General features: G+C 35.8%; 1 protein-coding gene across 3 annotated transcripts in view; it reads right to left on the minus strand.

The window, feature by feature from the left end:
- CNOT2 (CCR4-NOT transcription complex subunit 2) overlaps positions 1-18,730 on the minus strand; it is an 82,664-nt gene that overhangs the window by 14,476 nt on the left and 49,458 nt on the right. For all 3 annotated transcript variants that reach the window (XM_032106721.1, XM_032106722.1, XM_032106723.1), the window contains exons 3-7: positions 8,215-8,281; positions 4,700-4,847; positions 3,911-4,093; positions 1,433-1,512; positions 146-271 (exon numbers count right to left, since the gene is read on the minus strand). In XM_032106721.1, the coding sequence (XP_031962612.1) occupies positions 146-271; positions 1,433-1,512; positions 3,911-4,093; positions 4,700-4,847; positions 8,215-8,281 (604 nt within the window). The remainder of the gene's footprint in view (positions 1-145; positions 272-1,432; positions 1,513-3,910; positions 4,094-4,699; positions 4,848-8,214; positions 8,282-18,730) is intronic.

Consider the following 18,730-nt stretch of genomic DNA (forward strand, 5'->3'; position numbering starts at 1 on the left):
TACTGATTACTCATTTTTTAAAATGAGTCTTAGCAGTTTACATGTCTGGCATTTTTGAAAAGACTGTCTATTGTCTTATGAACAGAAAGAGGTGAATCAAGCAAATTTCATTTCACTCAAAGAGCTTTCAGAAGTATGGTCTTACCATAGGGTGCCCTTCCAGCTAAAGGGTTTATTAATGGAGTTGGATTGCCACTTCCTTCCCTTCTGTTTCTGTCTGCTAGTGCTGGAAAATCTGAGAGGTCCAGTCCTGTCACATTTTCACTTCCATCTACAATAAAAACAGGTATTTTTAAATCCCTTATGTATTTTTTTTCAAAGACTTAATTATGAGCAAGATAAATGTAGGACATATTTTCTTTCAAGTTGATCTTTTTTCTCATTCTATAATTATTACAAGTAACTACAGCTTTTGTGTTACAAGACTAGCCTAAAGAGCATCAGGATGTTTGAAGTTCGCCTTCAAACAATAGCTAGTCAATAGCATTTAGTAAGGTCATCTCCTCTTGAATTAGACTGTACACATAAAATACAAGCAAACTATCAAAATTTAAGTTCTAGAAAAGGTATTTAAATTTCTTTTAAATATGCTTTAAATTTGAAGAGCTATCAAGAAGAAATTTGAGAGAATAACCCATATTAGCAGCAGCATCAAACAGCTCTATTGTCCTTAGATAAGGTAAGATAAAGCTTAAGCAGCTGAAAAGCCAATGCAGTGCAAGTTACATGGCAACACTTTTTGATTTGCAGCAGAAAATGCTACATAGGTGAGGCCAGAGCTGCAGCTCATAAAAATGTCACAATGTCCTAGGGAATGCCCAAGCCCTTCTACTCTTGTGATGTCACCAGCACCTCAGGTTGCTTCATATATGCAGCCACATACAGAAGCATCAGCACAAATGAACCTAAATCATTTATGGAAAAAGATATTTTCCCCTCTCTAGTTCACTAAATTCAGGTGAAGAAGTAATTCCCAGAGAAAAATCACAACTTAAATAACTGACTGAAAGGATCATATGATAAAGCAGCTGCTCAAAAGGAGTTTGAGATTTAAAAAAAAAAAATAAAATGCTTTCTGACTGCTTTCACATACCTAATGCTTTCATAGGAAATGGATAAATCTTTTCTTCTCCGATATCCTTTTCAGGTTCAAGAGCTATTTCGTATTTCTAACCGAACAGGTATAATCTACAGCCATGTGACGTACAGCAAATATACTACAGAACTACTTTCACTTTGTCTTCAGAACTAGTAAAATCCACTGCTAATGAAGTACTACCCAGTTATCTAGTATTGCTCTTGGAGCACCATTTTTATGGAACAACTGAAAATGATCAGAAAGTTGCATTCCAACAGAACCAAGTATTTTTAATTAGACTTAAAAAAAATCTCTACTGTAGTTTAAGATCAGTATTACATAGAGTAAACTCACCCGTTCCATTAAAAATGTTACTTGATAAGGAGTTATTCATTCCAAATGCCTGATTTCTGTTCATCCCAAATCCAGACATACTGTGAAAAAAATCCAGGAAGTCAGATAAAAGGACATACATACTTTGTATTTCCAGTGGAAGATATTATGGGGGGAAAAAACCCTGAAATTATTTCAAGCCTAAGCAACCCATATTAACCTAAACTCAGTTTTCAATTATTTTCTGAAAACACTGAGCAGCAGCAACAGGCGCACTGCTCAATCAGGTCAACTGGAATGACTTCAAAATATCTTAGTTTTTTAATAGCCATTGTGTATTAAGACATCTGTCAACAAACAAGTTATGACAAACATGATCGTTACTCAATATTTCATATACAAAAATGAAGCAGCAGTAAATGCAGTAGTTAAAAATCAGGCTGTAATCCATCATTTGGCAGGTGGGAAGCTCGATCATGAAAATGACCAAGCTTGTCATGACTCATTTATAAGCTAAACAGTTACGATGTGCAATCACGACCATGTACACATGGCATTACTGTGAGCAGAGGGATGGTCTCTGTCAAGAGATGAGCTACAAGTTCCATATAGTCAGGCAAAAACATTTAAAAACATCTAAATATCACATTGGACTACTGTGGTTGCACAGACACCTTCACAAACAATCCGTTTCATCCCGCAAGAGCTGGAGATTTCAAGAAGCCCAAAGGTAGGGCCCCAGCTGAGTGAAATTTTGACTGTCTGCCCTGTGGAAATCACAATATCCAGTTTTCCCCTGTAAGAGGATAGAAGCTGATACTTTGGAAATTTCCATAAATAAAAATATGAAATGCTTCCCTAGTGGAAATTTTACCAATTCAAACTTTTTACACAGTTACAAATCCGAAGCATTTAACTCTAGTTTGAAATACCTTCAAATGCTTCATGTTCAAAAATTTAACCTAAAAACTTTCATTGCTCCAAGGAAGCAACTATTCAGAAAATGCTTCTTGAAAGTCACATAATGCATGCACCTTACAGGCCAATGACATAAATTCTTTTTCCCAAAATATGTTTAACAAAATTTTGAAACTATCAATTATCCATTGGATATGTACTACTATACTTCCATAGGCTAATAAGCTGTGGAATAAGAGCCAGTCATTGTTTCAGAGATATTTCCTTCTCCATTTTTAAGACTTGTAGCTTATTGAACATGAGAAATGCTAACAGCGAAGGATAAGCATTTTAATTCAAATATTCCTACACACAGGGATTTCATTATCCACCCTACAGCTGAATGATATTTAAACAAGAACTTTGTACACATGTATCAATATCCAGTATCATTGTCCTTTACACACAGAGTTTTTAAGTATATTACTATTTCATCCTTTTGTGATCTCACATTTCAAAAATACTTTAAAATATACAATCTTTTAAAATGATACCTCTACTTGCCACTATACAGGACGGAAAAGACAAACTCTGCTTAAACAGAGGGAAGAGACAAAGTCTTTTCACGCTCCAAGACCACAAACTGCTAGTACCGGATCACTATTTGCTGTGATTGAGAACAGCATCTGTATGCCTGTTTCATTGTGAAACTACAAAACTAAACAACCTGATTAAAATTCAGATTAACTGTGACATTAGTTTTTACATTCCTTTATCTATTTTGTAAAATACTAGACTGGGTTAGAGGTGGCACCTGACTGCGATGAGCTTGTTTGTGCTCTGTATAAGAGGCACTCCTCTAAGGAACAGCCTGAAGGGAGAAAAAGAACTTAACTGGGAGCACAGGGATCATGAAGTAATGGAACCAAGCCTGAAAAGCAGTCGGCCATGCTAAGCTGTGACTACACACATTTAATTATTAGAACTAAGAGACTACGTATTACAAGTTTATCAGTATGAATGAAGTATAAACACAGCACTGTAACAGTTAAAGTATAATGATTTATGATGTTAGTATCCTGCCCAGAATTAGAAAAGGAAAAGAAGAAACTGAGAAACCTTTGGCATCCAAATGAGCACTAAATCCCTAAATGAATGGCAAGCCACTCTTCTCTGTATCATTCCAGAATTTAAAGAAGTAAAATACTAGATCCTTACTGTGTCTGAATCAGTTTACTACTCTTGCAGAATAACTACTGTGTTTTTAAATTTTGCCTTCCTTCTTCCCAAAGTCATAGATGAACAGTTTTAAAACAGATGCACATGCTGAAAATTCAAGGTATGTTTCAAAAATAAACTTGGGAATATCTGAGAAACATCACATACTTTAGAACAGATGCAGTAGAAATTCAGTAGTCAGAAAAAGAACTTAGCTTAAAGCCCTCAAAGACCTTACGAGAATACTACAAGGAGCTTCAAAGTTTATTGCCCAGACATGAATACAGGAAGCAGGTTTAAAGATTTATTCTAATGGATAAAAATTACATTTCCAGAGCAGCATGTCTATGGCTGTACAGGGATGGTCCAATTAAAGAGCCTTACCTGTTCACAGTAAAAGGTTGTCGAGAGGGTTGCTGCTTTGGCATACATATTATGCTTGGAGAGCTTCTGTTGGGGCTGCCTAACCCTGAACTGCTCATGCTGTTTGTCCTGCTGGGAATTCCAATGCCCTGACCAACCTGGGAGTGGTTCATCATATTCCTAGGATTCATAGGCAATATCCCCCTGAAAGAGAAAAACCATCCACAGAGATGAATCTGTACAACAGTATTTGGCTACTCATTTAGATTACTAATGCAGGATAGACTCCGAGCTGTTGCAACTTAATTTGTGCTTAGCGACCAAACACTGTGTTTGGATTACTCTATAATTAATGCAGTTCTGTATTTCTTCAGAAATACCAAATGACCCAGTACATAGTAATCAAGTCCTTCATCAGGTTTAGATAAATACTTAAGTATTATGCATATGAAAAGGCATTACAGCTCTTTTCTAATGAGCACTTCAGACCTACTATCTTTGTATTCTTACACAGTGTATGACACCACACCAAAATTTTAACTGTACAATCAAATAACAACCTCTTACATTCTGAAGCAGAATTTGCCAGCAATTTGTCCTTTACATACAAAAATAAAATACTGTCTTACAGTAAATCCTTACTTTTTTATGGTATTATTTCCCTAACACAGGCAGAGGTCCATAGAAACTTAGAAACTACTTCTCTTCTTTGTTAATTTATCAAACTGCAAAGTATGAGACAAAATATGCAGAACATTTAACAAGAGCTCTGCAGAAAGACACGCAGAAATATCGGCTATCGATAAATACCTGCTCGGAGATGGAGGCGTGTGAAGTGACATTGTTGGTACCCCTGTTGTTGGCGTTACGTGGCTCGGTAACTGAGTGCCTTGTGATAAGCTGCGATTTAACTGAGGGGTATTGTTGCTCATTCCCCTCATTGGAAGGCCTAGTGCACCTATTGAAAAAAAATTCAGAGGGGTGGAGATACAGAGCAATCAGGAACAAGGTCTTCTTCCATCAGGTGTAGATGGAAACAATTTATGGTGACAACGTACAAAAAAAGTGTAAAGACTGAAGGAAAGTACAGTGTAAAAACTAAGTCCTTGTTTGGATAGTAGAAACCCAATTATCAAATCTATCCCCACTTCTGTTTAACTTTGGAAAGGCTCTTTAAGGAATTTCTATTTGAAGCCGCTAACAAAATTTTGTTTCCTCTGAGACGTATACTGTAAAGGGCTGAATTTTGAGGTTTTTGATCAGGACATGGAAATCTACAAATTATTTCAAAAGAAGACAGCATTTTAGGAAAATCGGTAACTTCACTCAGAAAAATGCTAATTACTTTTGAATAAATAAGTATGTATTTGACGAGTACTTAGAACACTGATTTGTCTTGTTAAAAATTAAGCAAATCTTTGATAAAAAAAAGCAAGTGATAGATATTTAATTAACAATAACGTTGTTTTTAGGACAGCGAAAACAACATTTGAGGCCAATTTTCTCTTTACAGTTTAAGTAGCTTCTTTATGGCAACAGTACTTCAGTGTCTGTGATCAAGTTTGGCCTTTTAAGAACAGAAAGCAAGCAAAATTTTAATGGCCCTCTATTAGCATTTAAAAGCATACAGAAGAGTTTTAACAATGTGATCAAAAGTATTTTCTACGCAAACAATTGTGTGTGACAGAATAAAGCAAGCACTTCAGAGAGGTAAAAAATTCAATTACTTTCATTGAGAACAGCAGAAAATAGCCAGTTACTGCTCTGTGTTTCAAAATGTCCAAAAACTTTATGAAGTTTTTCACCATTCTCACATCACTTTTCTGTGTTTAAGAAGTTCCAGAATTATGTTCAAAGACAAGAAAAAGTTATTTAGTGCAACACGGCAATAATAACAAATTTAGCATATAAAAAACAATGGCTGTGACAGCTCCTATTGCTTTGGCATAAGGCTACTGAGGCAGACTGACAGAACTCAAAACCTTATCTTGCAGACCAAACAAAAGAAAATTCTGATGGATCAGCACTCTCCCATGGTAGAACACCCCTGCAGAAGAGCTGAATATGCCAGTGTATAACATGGTTAAATACTAAGAATGCAAAGAACAGACATGGCATATGCTCAAATTATTATCATGGACAAAGCCTGAAGAAATCTCCCAGTCATCCAGCTTTTACACTTTAAGAACTGCAGTCTGTGTCATACCCTAAAATTTGCAATCCAGGGAGTTTGCAATAAAACTCAAGTGTTTAAAACATTCAGATTTATCTCTATACGTTCAGATTAAGAGGTAGTGTGACTTGCTATAACAAGCATCCTAACATTTCATTAAAAGTTGATTACATTAAAGTGTTCACTGTAAATATTTTGGCAATTTGCTGCATCAGAATAATTTCAATGAGCATAAATATATATTATAAATAATATTTCCCCTTGATTAACAATTACATGGGATTTTAAAAATAAAATGGTACAAAAAAAATTACATACACTTTTGAACTAGATACAGCACACCAAAAAACCCGATTAGGATATTCAACTTAATTTTGTGCAAGCATTTGTTTTAGCAAAGCCAGTTTTAGATGGTTATTTCTTCTTGTTGGCTTTCTTTAAACTTGAAGTTTTAACTATTAAAGTTGTCACAGTGAAGTAGAACCATATTCCTGGCAAGGAGGGGCAGTTGAAATATTCACCATATGAAGAAAAAAAAATCCCAAACCCTTTTTTCTTACACTTTCCACTTTTCTAATGGACACAAGAGATCTACATAGACTGTGTTGGAGGCAGACCAATGAAATGGCTGATTTCCTTCCTACTTGTCGAGTTTAAGTTACATTAATGCTGTAACATGACACCTTGCTTAATGACTGACAGCTACCAATCATTAAAAGTGCATAGGTGCTATCAGCTTTGTTTTTCCTAAAGTATATTTTAATCATAACCATGACTTTAACACAAAAGTTTCTTGCCCCTTTTTCTCAAGATCAGGTAGAAACTGAAAGCTGATAATATTTATTTTCAAGGTTTTAGGCATACATTTCTCCATGTTACAGCGATTACATCCTAGGCACAGGAACCAACTGAATGAACAACCAAGTTGATAAAAAAAGTTTACCTTAAAAAATAAACAACAAATAACTGTGATAAACAGAATGAATAAACTATTTCAGTATCTGTATACAGTTAAGTCTGAAAGGTTCAACAGTGCCAGAATGAGCACCTTGAAGACAAGAGCCAAACGTGACTCTCACACTGGCTAGAAGCTGCTCATATAAATCTCAGTAGCATTAAAATGGCAGTTTATATTACAGGGTCACTCATCAACAGCCACTGAGATAGGAAAAAAACTTCCAAAAAACCACTGCCACCAAAAAAGAAACAAAAAAAACCCCCAAAACCCCACTGTATTTTTAAAACTATTTCAAGAAAGCCGAAAGAAGTCGGGAAGGCCATGCATCTAGCAAATAAAGCTTTTAGTTTGTCCAGATAAAAAAGTCCAGACTCTCTAAAGTTCTCTGAAGACACTTCTTCTTGGAATCTGAGTCAAATGCACTTAGCGAGACAGCAGAAAACATTTAAAAGCATACAGTGACAAAGGAGAGATGATATTCACAACCAGTTTTACTTGTGGAACTGTATCTAACTCAGATATTCTGAGCCACTGCCTGAGTGCACCTCTCGGTTACCAGAAGGTTTAGTTCTCACTGCTGGCCCTAAGTTAGGTGGTCCTTAAGTCAGCATTACACTGAGACTGTTGCTCTATAGGTCTTCTATTGCAACAGTGTCCATATGACTGGCAGATACATGAAATCTTCAAGGCACCGGAAAGAAAAAAAAACAGCGATGCAGAAAGCAATAATCCTAATCCTAAAGGCATGTCTCTTTGTCAAATCCAAGTTGCCAAGCATGTACACAAGATTTATTGTGCTCCTGTAGAGCATGAAATACCAGTTATATTTAAGGTATATGTTCCTTCTATTCCTTACATAGTTTTCTGAACTAGGCTCATTTTGGCCCAGCTTTCTTTCTTTAGGTTTTTCCTTCAGAGAGTCTGTTAAATCACAGGTAATTAAATCACAGATAATAATACGGTTATATTTGGACATTTAGCAGTTATAAAGTGACATATATGACATTTTGCACACTAAACACTGCAAAAATGCGTATTAAGCAAAGCAAAAATGTATCTTAAAATAACTGTATATAGAGACACACTCTCATTTTTACAATCACCAGAAAACAAAGCCATCTGCATGTTCCAGAGTGTCAAACTGTAATATATTTAGCATAAAATAAAAATATTATTGATAAAAAGAATTCTTACTTTGTTGCCCGTATAAACTTGCCCCAAACTGAGACAGCTGACCTGATGTTGATGGTGATGCCAGCATCTAAAATGTAAGATGATTAAGAGGTTACTAAAGACATAAAGATATTGTGCTATCTTGATCTGGAAGTTTACAATACTGTGTTATGCCATGAAAACCAAACCAACTGAAAACTCATTCAAAGTCATGAAAAATTTCAGAAACTCCCCAAAATATCTGTACAGTAACACATGTAGCAGTGTATTACACATCAATAAAAATTTATGACTTCACCTGTATAAACACAGACTTTTACTTGCAACAAAGAGCACGAAGATCTACAAGCTTTCAGGTTTCCTTACAGCTAGAAGACCCATCATTACAGAAAAAGAAATACTGCTTTACTTAAATCAGAGATCATCTTCCTCTGCAAACCATGTCTCATACAACCAGATCACTTCCTGCTCAACAAGTGAAAATTTTGTATTATCCTTTACAATATAAGTGGATAGGTAGCAGCAGGTCTATATGAACAGATATGAACTTCAGATAAGATTCCATTGTTAAAATTATAATACACTGCCCTAAGAGCTAGCTTCATGCTTGTACACAGATATGAACAGGACCCACAAATGTCAGAAGCAGTATTTCTTGCTCTACCATGCCCACTTTAGAGAAATCATGTATTACTAAATATTTCCATTAAACCCTTTATCAACTTTCAGACACCACACCAGAAATGTGACAAACTCTAGAGACTCTTGGGAAGAGTAAGATCTAACTAAAAATCACCAGCACCATCTACGAAGAAAGATGGAGATTTGGGTTTGCATACCCCAGAAAGAAGGCAACTAATGTAGGCACATGACACCAGATTTCCAACCTCTGTTGTAAGGGGAAAAGAAAAAACTGTTCTCCATGCTTCTGAAGAAATGTAGAGTATGAATTAATTTGAGAAACAGTATTAATAACTTTTTAGACAACAGTCTAAATACTTGGAAAAAACCCCTTTGCAATCTTGAGGGAAGTTAAATATTGGAACATCCATCCCCATATGCTTTTTTTTGTTGATTAGCTGTTCACCAACACTAGGTATAGCTGATTGTCCCCCTGGAGCAAGAAGAGTTATTAGCTGACCTAATCCCTCCATCCACAACAGCACATGCTACTTCTGCTTAGTAACACATGGGCAAATAGCTGCTTGTTTAGTGAATTAGTCTGGACTCGGACTGAATTTTAGGATGGTTTCATGGAAAGGAATGTCTGGATTCTTAGACATAAGGCAATTTCAACCTTTTTTGACTTGAGAGTAAAGAATTCAAATCAAAATAACTTTACTGTGATAAATGGCAAATTGCTTTGTTGATATCATCTAGACAGATGAAAAATTCAAACAAACCTTATAAACTGAATCTGCTAGTTGTCTATACTGGGGCCAAATCCAGATGGTAGAAATGAGAAAGAAGACATGCAGGGTAAGTCACTAAGTACCAAAAGTAGCATTCACATCTGTAAGTCACAAAGTATTTATGATTTTTTGAATATAGACAGAAGGCACGAAAAAAATTACAGCAGACAATTACTGTAGACCATCAGAAAATAAATCAGTAATATTACCTCAACATACATTATACTCACACATATTAAGAACAAAGTGCACATATTTGATAGTAAGCAACTACAGGAACAAACATCCACACTAGTGTACATAGGCGATTTGAAACAGCAAGACAAGATCTTCTTTCTTAGTGAAGAACTCACTGTGAACAAAAACCCACTTCAAGTAACAACCAATGGCTTCAGCTCAGCATTCGTATAACCAAGTTCACAGGCCATAGCTGCATCAGCAAGTGATGCAGCCAGAGGGAAGAACATTTGTAAAAAAAAAAAGTTGGCTCTGGGGGCGTAACAGCTACTGTATGGTTTCCTAACTAAAACCATGGACTAGTGAGTGGACTAGCCAATTAGTGAGTAGTACATGTCTGGTGCACTGCTGAAACATCACTTCCAACCTGTTTTTATTCAGAAGGAATAAAATTCACTCACACTAATGTTGCTCTGCAATACGAACCAATGCATGATGAAGTGGGGACACTTGGGAGACAAGACTTCAAAAGCATACTTCCCCCCCAAACCAATCAACTGATGTTCATTAAACACTGATAAAACAAGCTGACACAGTAGTTTTTAAGAAAGGAAAGACAAAGTAAAATGGTGAAGCTAAAAAAACGGCATTCAAATTTGATATATTGGAAAATCCTAGAACATGTTGCAAGGTGTGAAAAACTGTAATTCTATGGGGAAAAAATGAGAGGCAGAAAGTTATAAGACAATGATAAAGGCACAGACAATGATAAAGGCACACAAGTTCGAAAATAAAAACCAACAAACCAGACACTGAGATAGAAACATCAGTCAGAAAGTACTACCAGCTTTGGGACAGATAAGCAAAGCAGTTAAGCCAAAAAAGAACATCCCAGAAGCACAGCTGCTCGGGGAATTCAAAAATTGCTGTGATGGCATGTGATGTAATAAGCAGAAGATGGTACAGACCTCAGCATAAAAATCTTTTATTTATAATGTTAATTTGGAGTAAAAAGCTCCATAATTAAACCCCCAAGAGGCACTAGATTACTTTAAAGAGAGGAAAAAAAAGAATCCCACCTCTTGTACAATGAATACTACTTGATTTTTAAAATTCATTTAAAAGCAGTAGCAAATAATATTTATTGAACACTGCTTATTTTGAAACATTGCAAAGTAGGTCACATCTATTGTGCCACTTACTTTTACATGAAAAGTTAATTGCAAAATGACTTGTAGAGAAACCTTTATAGAAAACCATAATAAAGGCCAAGCGTTGAATTCAGTAAGTCTGATAACTTCATGTCATAACATGCTTAGAACACCAAAGACAACAAGCCTCAAGAAGGAATTAATAAAAAATCCTGTGGATCTGTTACAGGAAGATTAAATGCAGCGTTTCTCAAATCTCATAGAGAACAAATACAGTCTTATGGGTATCTCACTTATTCCATCTCTACTTTATTAAACACCTTTTTCTGTCATATCTAAGTAAGGAACAATTTAAAATTGTCTTGTTTTTCTATTATTTCCATACAATTTAGACCAAGAAAAAAAAATTAAATTCAGCAAAACCTTAACCTATTCTACCAAAATTTCTTGATTTGCATTCAAACCCTCCGCACCACTATGATAGTCTACTCAAACTTGGTCTACCAAAGATAATGAAGATTCAAGATGAATGGCATTAGTATTACTAAAAACATTCCTTCTGGCATTTTGCAATCATTATTTCATCTGACTGGGCTACTTGCTACATGACACAGAAAATAAAACAGCTCTCCATGAGCATGCTTGCAACTGTGACTGGAAGTCACTTGAATTTTTTTTAGTCTATAACAGCCAAAGGTCATAACCTTAATAAAAACCAAAGCAGGCTAAGACTTAAGGTGACTAAAGCATCTTCCAGTTGTTAAGACCTACTAAGTTTTACACAATTATGTCAGAATCTTAGGGAAAAAATGCTCAGAATTATAGTTGCAACAACCTAAATCAATTTGCTAGTGGTTAACAACCACAAAACCCAGCATGGGATTTCTTCTTTTCCAACCTTGTATCACCAAACTAGGCAGATTTTTTTTCAATTAGCTTTCCCTATGTTGTTATTAGGAGACAGAGGAGGCCTAAGACTCGCCTCTCCCATGGGACAAGGCGACAAGTGAGCAAAAACGACGTTGTGTAACATGAAGGGTGCACTCTGCCAGCATACTGGAAAGACCAACACTCAGTACTGGCAGGCTGAAAGACTAAGTTGATGACGGTCAACTTAAGACATGGATATCATTTTACTCACGAGCCTCAAACAGTGACAGGGCAATTTTGATCATGGAAGATTATGCATCTAAACTCAAACCAACTGATGATCCAAGTAGATGGCCCAATTTTTCTGGACTGGTCCACACCAAGAATCAATAAGCTGTAAGGGGCTATCAGACAATTTCCTATCCCTAGTGCTGAACAAGATTTTACTTTAACTGCTTTCATTACTCTTGATCAGTTTACTGCAGTAAGTTCATTTGAGAGTGTCAACAGATCTCGAAAAACCAGCACCAGGAAATGCTTACATTTGCCAGAACTGCGAAAAAACTGCTGCACTTTGCAACCCTCTCAGCAGAGTGGAGAACATAGGCTGCAGCCCTCCTGAAAGCAGAGGGAGGTGGTAGGAGGGAGGTCCAGTGGCAGAGCTGGCTGAACAGGCTCCTGCCTCCCCGTGCACCGCAGCATCCTGCCTCTTCCAAGCAAAGCCCCAACTCAGTGTGGGGACAGCTGCCTGTCACCATCACTGCCGTGGTAGCACACACTGGCAGGGTGGCACCAAGAAAACTCAGTAAAGCAATTCTGTGAAGGCCGCTACATTATGTAGTTATAGCCCAAAGCTACCTTCTTAAACATGAGGCAAGCTGTAGCTAAAATACATTGATCTAGCACTACAAAGTCAACCCCTAAAAGCAAAATATGTTAGAATAAGCAAGTTTGTGAGTAATATCAGGCCTGATAAATGATGGGTTTCTCACAGATGCAAACATCAGCATAATTTTGTATTTACACTACTTTATTTCTGGTATCTACCATCTGTGCTGCACTACTTAATAACAACGTCTGACCCACAACCTCAAAAGAAGAAAGCGTTATACTGACGTAAAAAACAGTAGTAAAACTAGTCAACAAATAACAGATAAAAATACGTATTTTTCTAGACTGACAGTTTTTAGTAGTGTTATTAGTCTTCCTCTTTAAACCATCTTTTAATACAGCACTCACAAAATTCCCATTTTACATTAAAGTATTTCCAAATCTCAGTATCATAAATCAATGAAAACCTTGTATACATATATAAATACAGGTTATTATCTGCCAGTGAAAATTACTACTGATGTAAATGATTTGTGAAATATAAATCCAAGTACAATACTGGAAAATAAATGAAATTTTATTCTATCTTTCATATTTCATCACTTCTGGTTAGTTGTGATCTTCTGCCTCTAGCAGCACTTGGGAAGTACAAGGAGGTAGGACCACACTGTTGATGCCAGCAATATCTCAAGATCTTAGAGACAAGATGCTGCTTTTGAATGACAGTGACATTATTTATGTGAGGTTAAGATGGCTACCGAAGTAAAGCTCTAAAAACAAGTTCTCCCTGTGTAGAGACATTGTTTGATAGTACAGTTTATCAATGAGCCAAATGACTACTGAAAGCTCATTGACAAATGCTATAAAAACTGCCAAAGCAATTAAGAACTAGGACAACAAAGCAAGTATTTTATACCAACTAAATAACTAGCTGCATACAAAAAAACCCAAACAAAATGCCCACCACTGAGCTCATAAACCATCAATATTACAAACCAGCATGTTCAATGAACTGAGTTATTGGGTAAGAAACCATAACCTTCCCATTCTAGAAAATGCACATGATTTTATGCATGGAATTAAGCTAGTTCAAGGCACCACTTCAAAAGCTAAAGCTGACATATAAAAATTACTATACATTGTGAATTGGAGATGCAGCAAAATAAAGCTTCTAGATGAAGATGGAGCACAGAAAAGTATAGAACACCTACCATAGTAATTTAATTATTCTATTAAAAGCCTAAATACAAACTCAGTCATAGTGAAAGTTATACTACAGTCATCAATAGTAAAATTAATGTCTTTGTGACATAATTCCAAATTGTAAAGGGATGTGAACTAACTTACATTCAAATATTTATTTGTCAGATACATACCTGCATACTGTGTGAAATAGTATAAAAAACCACTTTTGACCCTAAGCAAAATGACTTTATGATGTATTGTTTCATTCGATAAATCCATTTAGGTAAACTTACAGGTGACACAGTAAAGGGCACATTTTATATTTGAAACTTTTTTGTTCTTTCAGCATACTGTATATCTTTCTTATGAAAATGCACACTATAGGCAGAAAGACGATAGGCTCTGAAAGGGAACTGCAATGAAACACAAAGTTCCTTGAATTTTTACCAATCTCATTTCCTGCAAGTCCTTCCAACTATTTTCATCAATGGCATTGCAATTTTCATACTCCTAAAGTTTGTTTGTTTCCATCAGGGTTTTTGCTTTGTGGTTTTTTGGGTTTTTTTTTCTTTTGTTGGTTGAGTTTCTTAAAAAAAAACCCTTGTGTGTACTCAGAAATACATGCAAGGAATGTTTAATCACTCTTCTGGAAGGCGAAAAGTAACTGTTGCTTTGTAACTCACACTTCAAAGAGTGAAGCCTAAACCATGTGTTTCACAAAGAAAGCAGGGCAAACCAACTCACTACTCAGTCAAATCTACAAGAATGTTTACGTGCAAAGTAATGCATGTGAAAATATTAATTTGCCATTTACAATTAAAGACATTAATCTATTTATTTCTCAAAATAAACTTCAGGGGTTTTTCTCCCTCCACAAATGGATCAAAACTATTCAGACAATTACAAGTTAGGTTAATGTACAGTATCTCCATTCAGCCAACCAGCACTGGTGCGAATGCTACAACTGCTCCTGACACAAGGGGGTTTCATGGGAATTCTTAAATACATACAACTCCATATGAAGCATCTGAAGTAAAATTATGACTAAGGCAAGAAAGATACCTTAGAAAACAAGATATCAGACTTCCTCAGAATCCTAAAATAATAGCATTAGAAAGTCAGCAATTCATCTGAAACAATGAGATTCAGCAACCTTAAAGCCAAAGTTGTCTCCAGAAGACTGACTAAACTCTTAAACATTTAGTTTCCAAAACTTAGCAAGATTCTGGATCTCAATCACAATGGCAAGCTAAGCCTTCAGGTTTTTCTCTCTTGTAGAAGTACCAACTCCTTATAAGGCCAAGCATTTCAAAACACAGTAAAAGTAAAGGTTCTATAAATCAGTTTAATAGAATCACAGTAAAAGGCCTTTGACCACCTTTCATTGTACCAGCACCACTGACATCTGCCTTCGTGCAACTGTCTCGTGACAGAGGAACTCCTGAATTTCATCCAGCACAGACATGCTTCAGCTCAGGATGGAAGAAACTTCGGGAAAGCAGGCTTCCAGAATCAACAACCCATTTTTCTGTACTCAGTATCCAAATCTGAGAACTTCCTAGTGCCAGGGAGCTAGATAAACAATTGCAATGAGACAAATCTAATCTTCAAGCTAGATCTCACCTGCCACAATTAAAGGTAAAAATCAGAAGTATTACTACTACCTTACAGCAAGCATTTTACTAACTGTTGAGCAACTGGGAAAGAAAATGAACAGCAAAGCATTGGGCCAAGATTTGAAAAAAACATTAACTGAAAAAATCTCCTAACTTTCCTGATTGGGCAGACCTTCATTAAAATGCATGTCTGTCTACTGTCAGATTTATGACGACAGTTCAGAGCAACAGAAGATGCTCTGGTCTTACACTCTCATGTACACATTTTCAGTAGATTAGGCTAGATTGGTCAAACCTTGTGGAGCCCTTCTTACATTCTCATACATCAGAAATCAGAGAAGTTCAGACTGAATAGCTCCAATCTTTTCTCAAAGCTCATCTGCATTTTTGTTTTGTTCATTTAAAAACTGTAGTTTCAAAAGTACAGGAAGGGCCTTGAGTTACTAATTTCTACCACTGTCACTCTATCCAAATAAAAATACATGTATTCATGTCCTGAAAATTATTTTGCTGAGTGCACAGACAGCTTAATTAAGTTGGTGAAATTAGCCACAAGTAAGCCCTGCAATTATTTTGTGGGCACACAGTGCATCATCTTGTCAATTTGTGTTACAAGGACCCCACTTGTTTCCAGCCAAAAGGTAAACTATTTTCTTAACCTGTTCTGTGTTCTGAAAGTACTATAAAACACCTAATTTCTTTGTTAAAGGATTACTATGACCTGGTTATCATGCACTGACCAAGTGCAGAAAAATTCACAAACAGAGCATTCATGTATATACTCTGTTCCACTTCCCTACTTAGCTCAGCAAGCGTGTAATGACTCAAGGCAAAGCAACTTACTTAGTAAAAAAGAAGCATAAAATGGCTTGAGCAAAATGTAATCTCATCTAAGGAACCATAATTGCGGGCCTAAAATAACTTATCCAATCAGTATCCGTATGATCTTGGAAGCACTTGTGCATGTGAGTAACATGCAACTTTTCCATTTCTATTACCATATTAGTCCTGTTTATCTAGAACTCCTTTCTCTAACGAAAAAACAGGTAATTTAAAAGAAAACTTCTAGCTCTTAGCTACACTTGAGGCTGAAACAAAAGTAACATGTCCAAAATTATTTGCTGCTAGTTCTCTCCCCACGTCAAAAGCCTTTGAAGTTTAAGACAGGACTTGGCTTGACTTTACTGTAAAAATAAGTTTTATAAAAGTAAGTTCTGAAGTTTATACAAATATGCTTGCAGTAATAGTCCTTACTCCAAATCTCAGGAGGATTTCACCATTCCCTATGTTCCTCCATTTGGAGTATACATACACACACAAGCAACAACAGTTCCTTGGAAAGTAGTAACATTCAAGATCAGACTAAGTACAACTTCAACAAAGTGAAAACCAGAAACATCTAGTTATATCCAGTATAAGGGTAAATACTAAACAAGCTTTAATCTTTCCTGAAGCACAAAATTTAAGGAGGCCATTCACAGAGGCCTCCACCAAAACCATTTTATTTCAGTTTGAAGAACTCTAGAAGATAAATGAAGCATAAATGAAGGACTCTGCATTCATATGTACATATCATACACTGGAGAGAAAAAAAATTAACATTTAAGTAATTTTTTTACAGGTCAGTTGCAAAACCCTGCAACATTAATTTTATCTGCTTTCAGTAAAGACATAAATGAAGCTCAAAATGAAAAAAGAGGAGTAATTTAAATTGCAGTAAAACTGTACCTTGTTTAGATAATATAAGAGTGATTTACTTCTTTCCCCAATATTTCTTCTACTTTTATTTTATTCACACAGTAGATGTGAAGACAGAAGGATTCAAAGTGCTTCAAGATCTAGAGTGCTGGAATTTTTCCCCCAGGTGTTCATAAAATTCGATCTAGCTTTCAAAGATTAGTCTTTATTAGCTTACTAGGAGAAAACTGAGCAATTTTACTTTAGCCTGTCAATACTGTTATCGAAACAACAGAGTCAATATATTTATTTTCATATACAACATTTTTAGCAGAATTCTAGATTAAAGACTATTTGAAAACATGGTTATTTTCAACAGGAAAAGGTTTTCAAAGCCGCAAAAGAAGTTGGAAACTAAGAGAATGTCTACCTTCTTATCTATGGTGAGCCAAATGAAACAGCAAATGGAACATGTAATACACTATATACGTTTAGCTACACGAGTGATCAAAGGTGTACAGTCAGTATTATCACCGTAAATTTATTTTGATAAAAACTTATTAAGATAATAATAAGAATAGCATGTAACAGTTTAAAATTTCATAAGCATAAACTCAGAAAGTTGTAATGGTCAATAGTGAAGCTACAGGAGCTCAGGCAACCTTAAAAATGATTTGGAAATAAAATTTTTAAAAGCTTTTGCAAATCCACTCTTCTATTTCTTGTTGGAATGACATCACTCTTCTGCCAACTACAGTAGGCTTCTATGCCCCATTTTGGCCACTTCTCCCACAAGCTTTCATGATTTCTCATTTGTCATTTCTGGTGTCTGGAACACCCACCTTCCTTGTCTTGAAGTTCCATTCTAAGATCCACTTCTGCAACTGTGCCTACAGAAAAAGTAGGCAACTAAAACATTCACTGTGTCAACAATGTGCCAAGCCATCAGCTTTCACTGTGTACACTGTGCAGCATAACATTTATCTCACTTTACCTTTCTTACTACACCATAGTGATTTTTCCTTCAGTGCATGAAGTCTAAAAGTGGGGATTTAATGTACAAAAATCACTTTGGAGAAATACTGTCTATTGGTTTTAAGAGTGCTAGCTGCACCTCATGGTGAAAGGATGTATATTCAACATCATAAATACTCCATTGTGCCTATGTGCATCTGTGGTACATGCACACATGTAATCAATATAAAGAGAAAAGAACAGCCCATTTAGTTTTCTTTACACTATACTACATTTTAATCCTTTGCTAGTTCACCTGAAATTTCTTATCAATTTATGGAACTGAATTGGAAGGCCGCATTCATGCCTTTTTGTTCCATTTTGTCTGAAAAGGCCTTCTACTCTCTAAACCTATTTTCTTCTCTTTGAAAACCTAAATTAAAATTCAGCTAAGAATCTGTAGGAAGTGCTTATGTTGATACAGGTCAAGGTCTATCAAGACTGTGTTCACAACTGCTATTAACTTTATTTCTAGACAGTCTTGGAGGCATACCTGAAGCATTTGCACCTTTGCAAAAATTTGAACAGATATATTTTTTTTTTAAATTAAAAAGAATATGTTGCCTACACATATTAAATGCAAGCCTGCCATGAGATGGTATTA

Source organism: Corvus moneduloides, chromosome 4 (genome assembly GCF_009650955.1).
Source record: "Corvus moneduloides isolate bCorMon1 chromosome 4, bCorMon1.pri, whole genome shotgun sequence".
NCBI classification, from domain to species: Eukaryota; Metazoa; Chordata; class Aves; order Passeriformes; family Corvidae; genus Corvus; species Corvus moneduloides.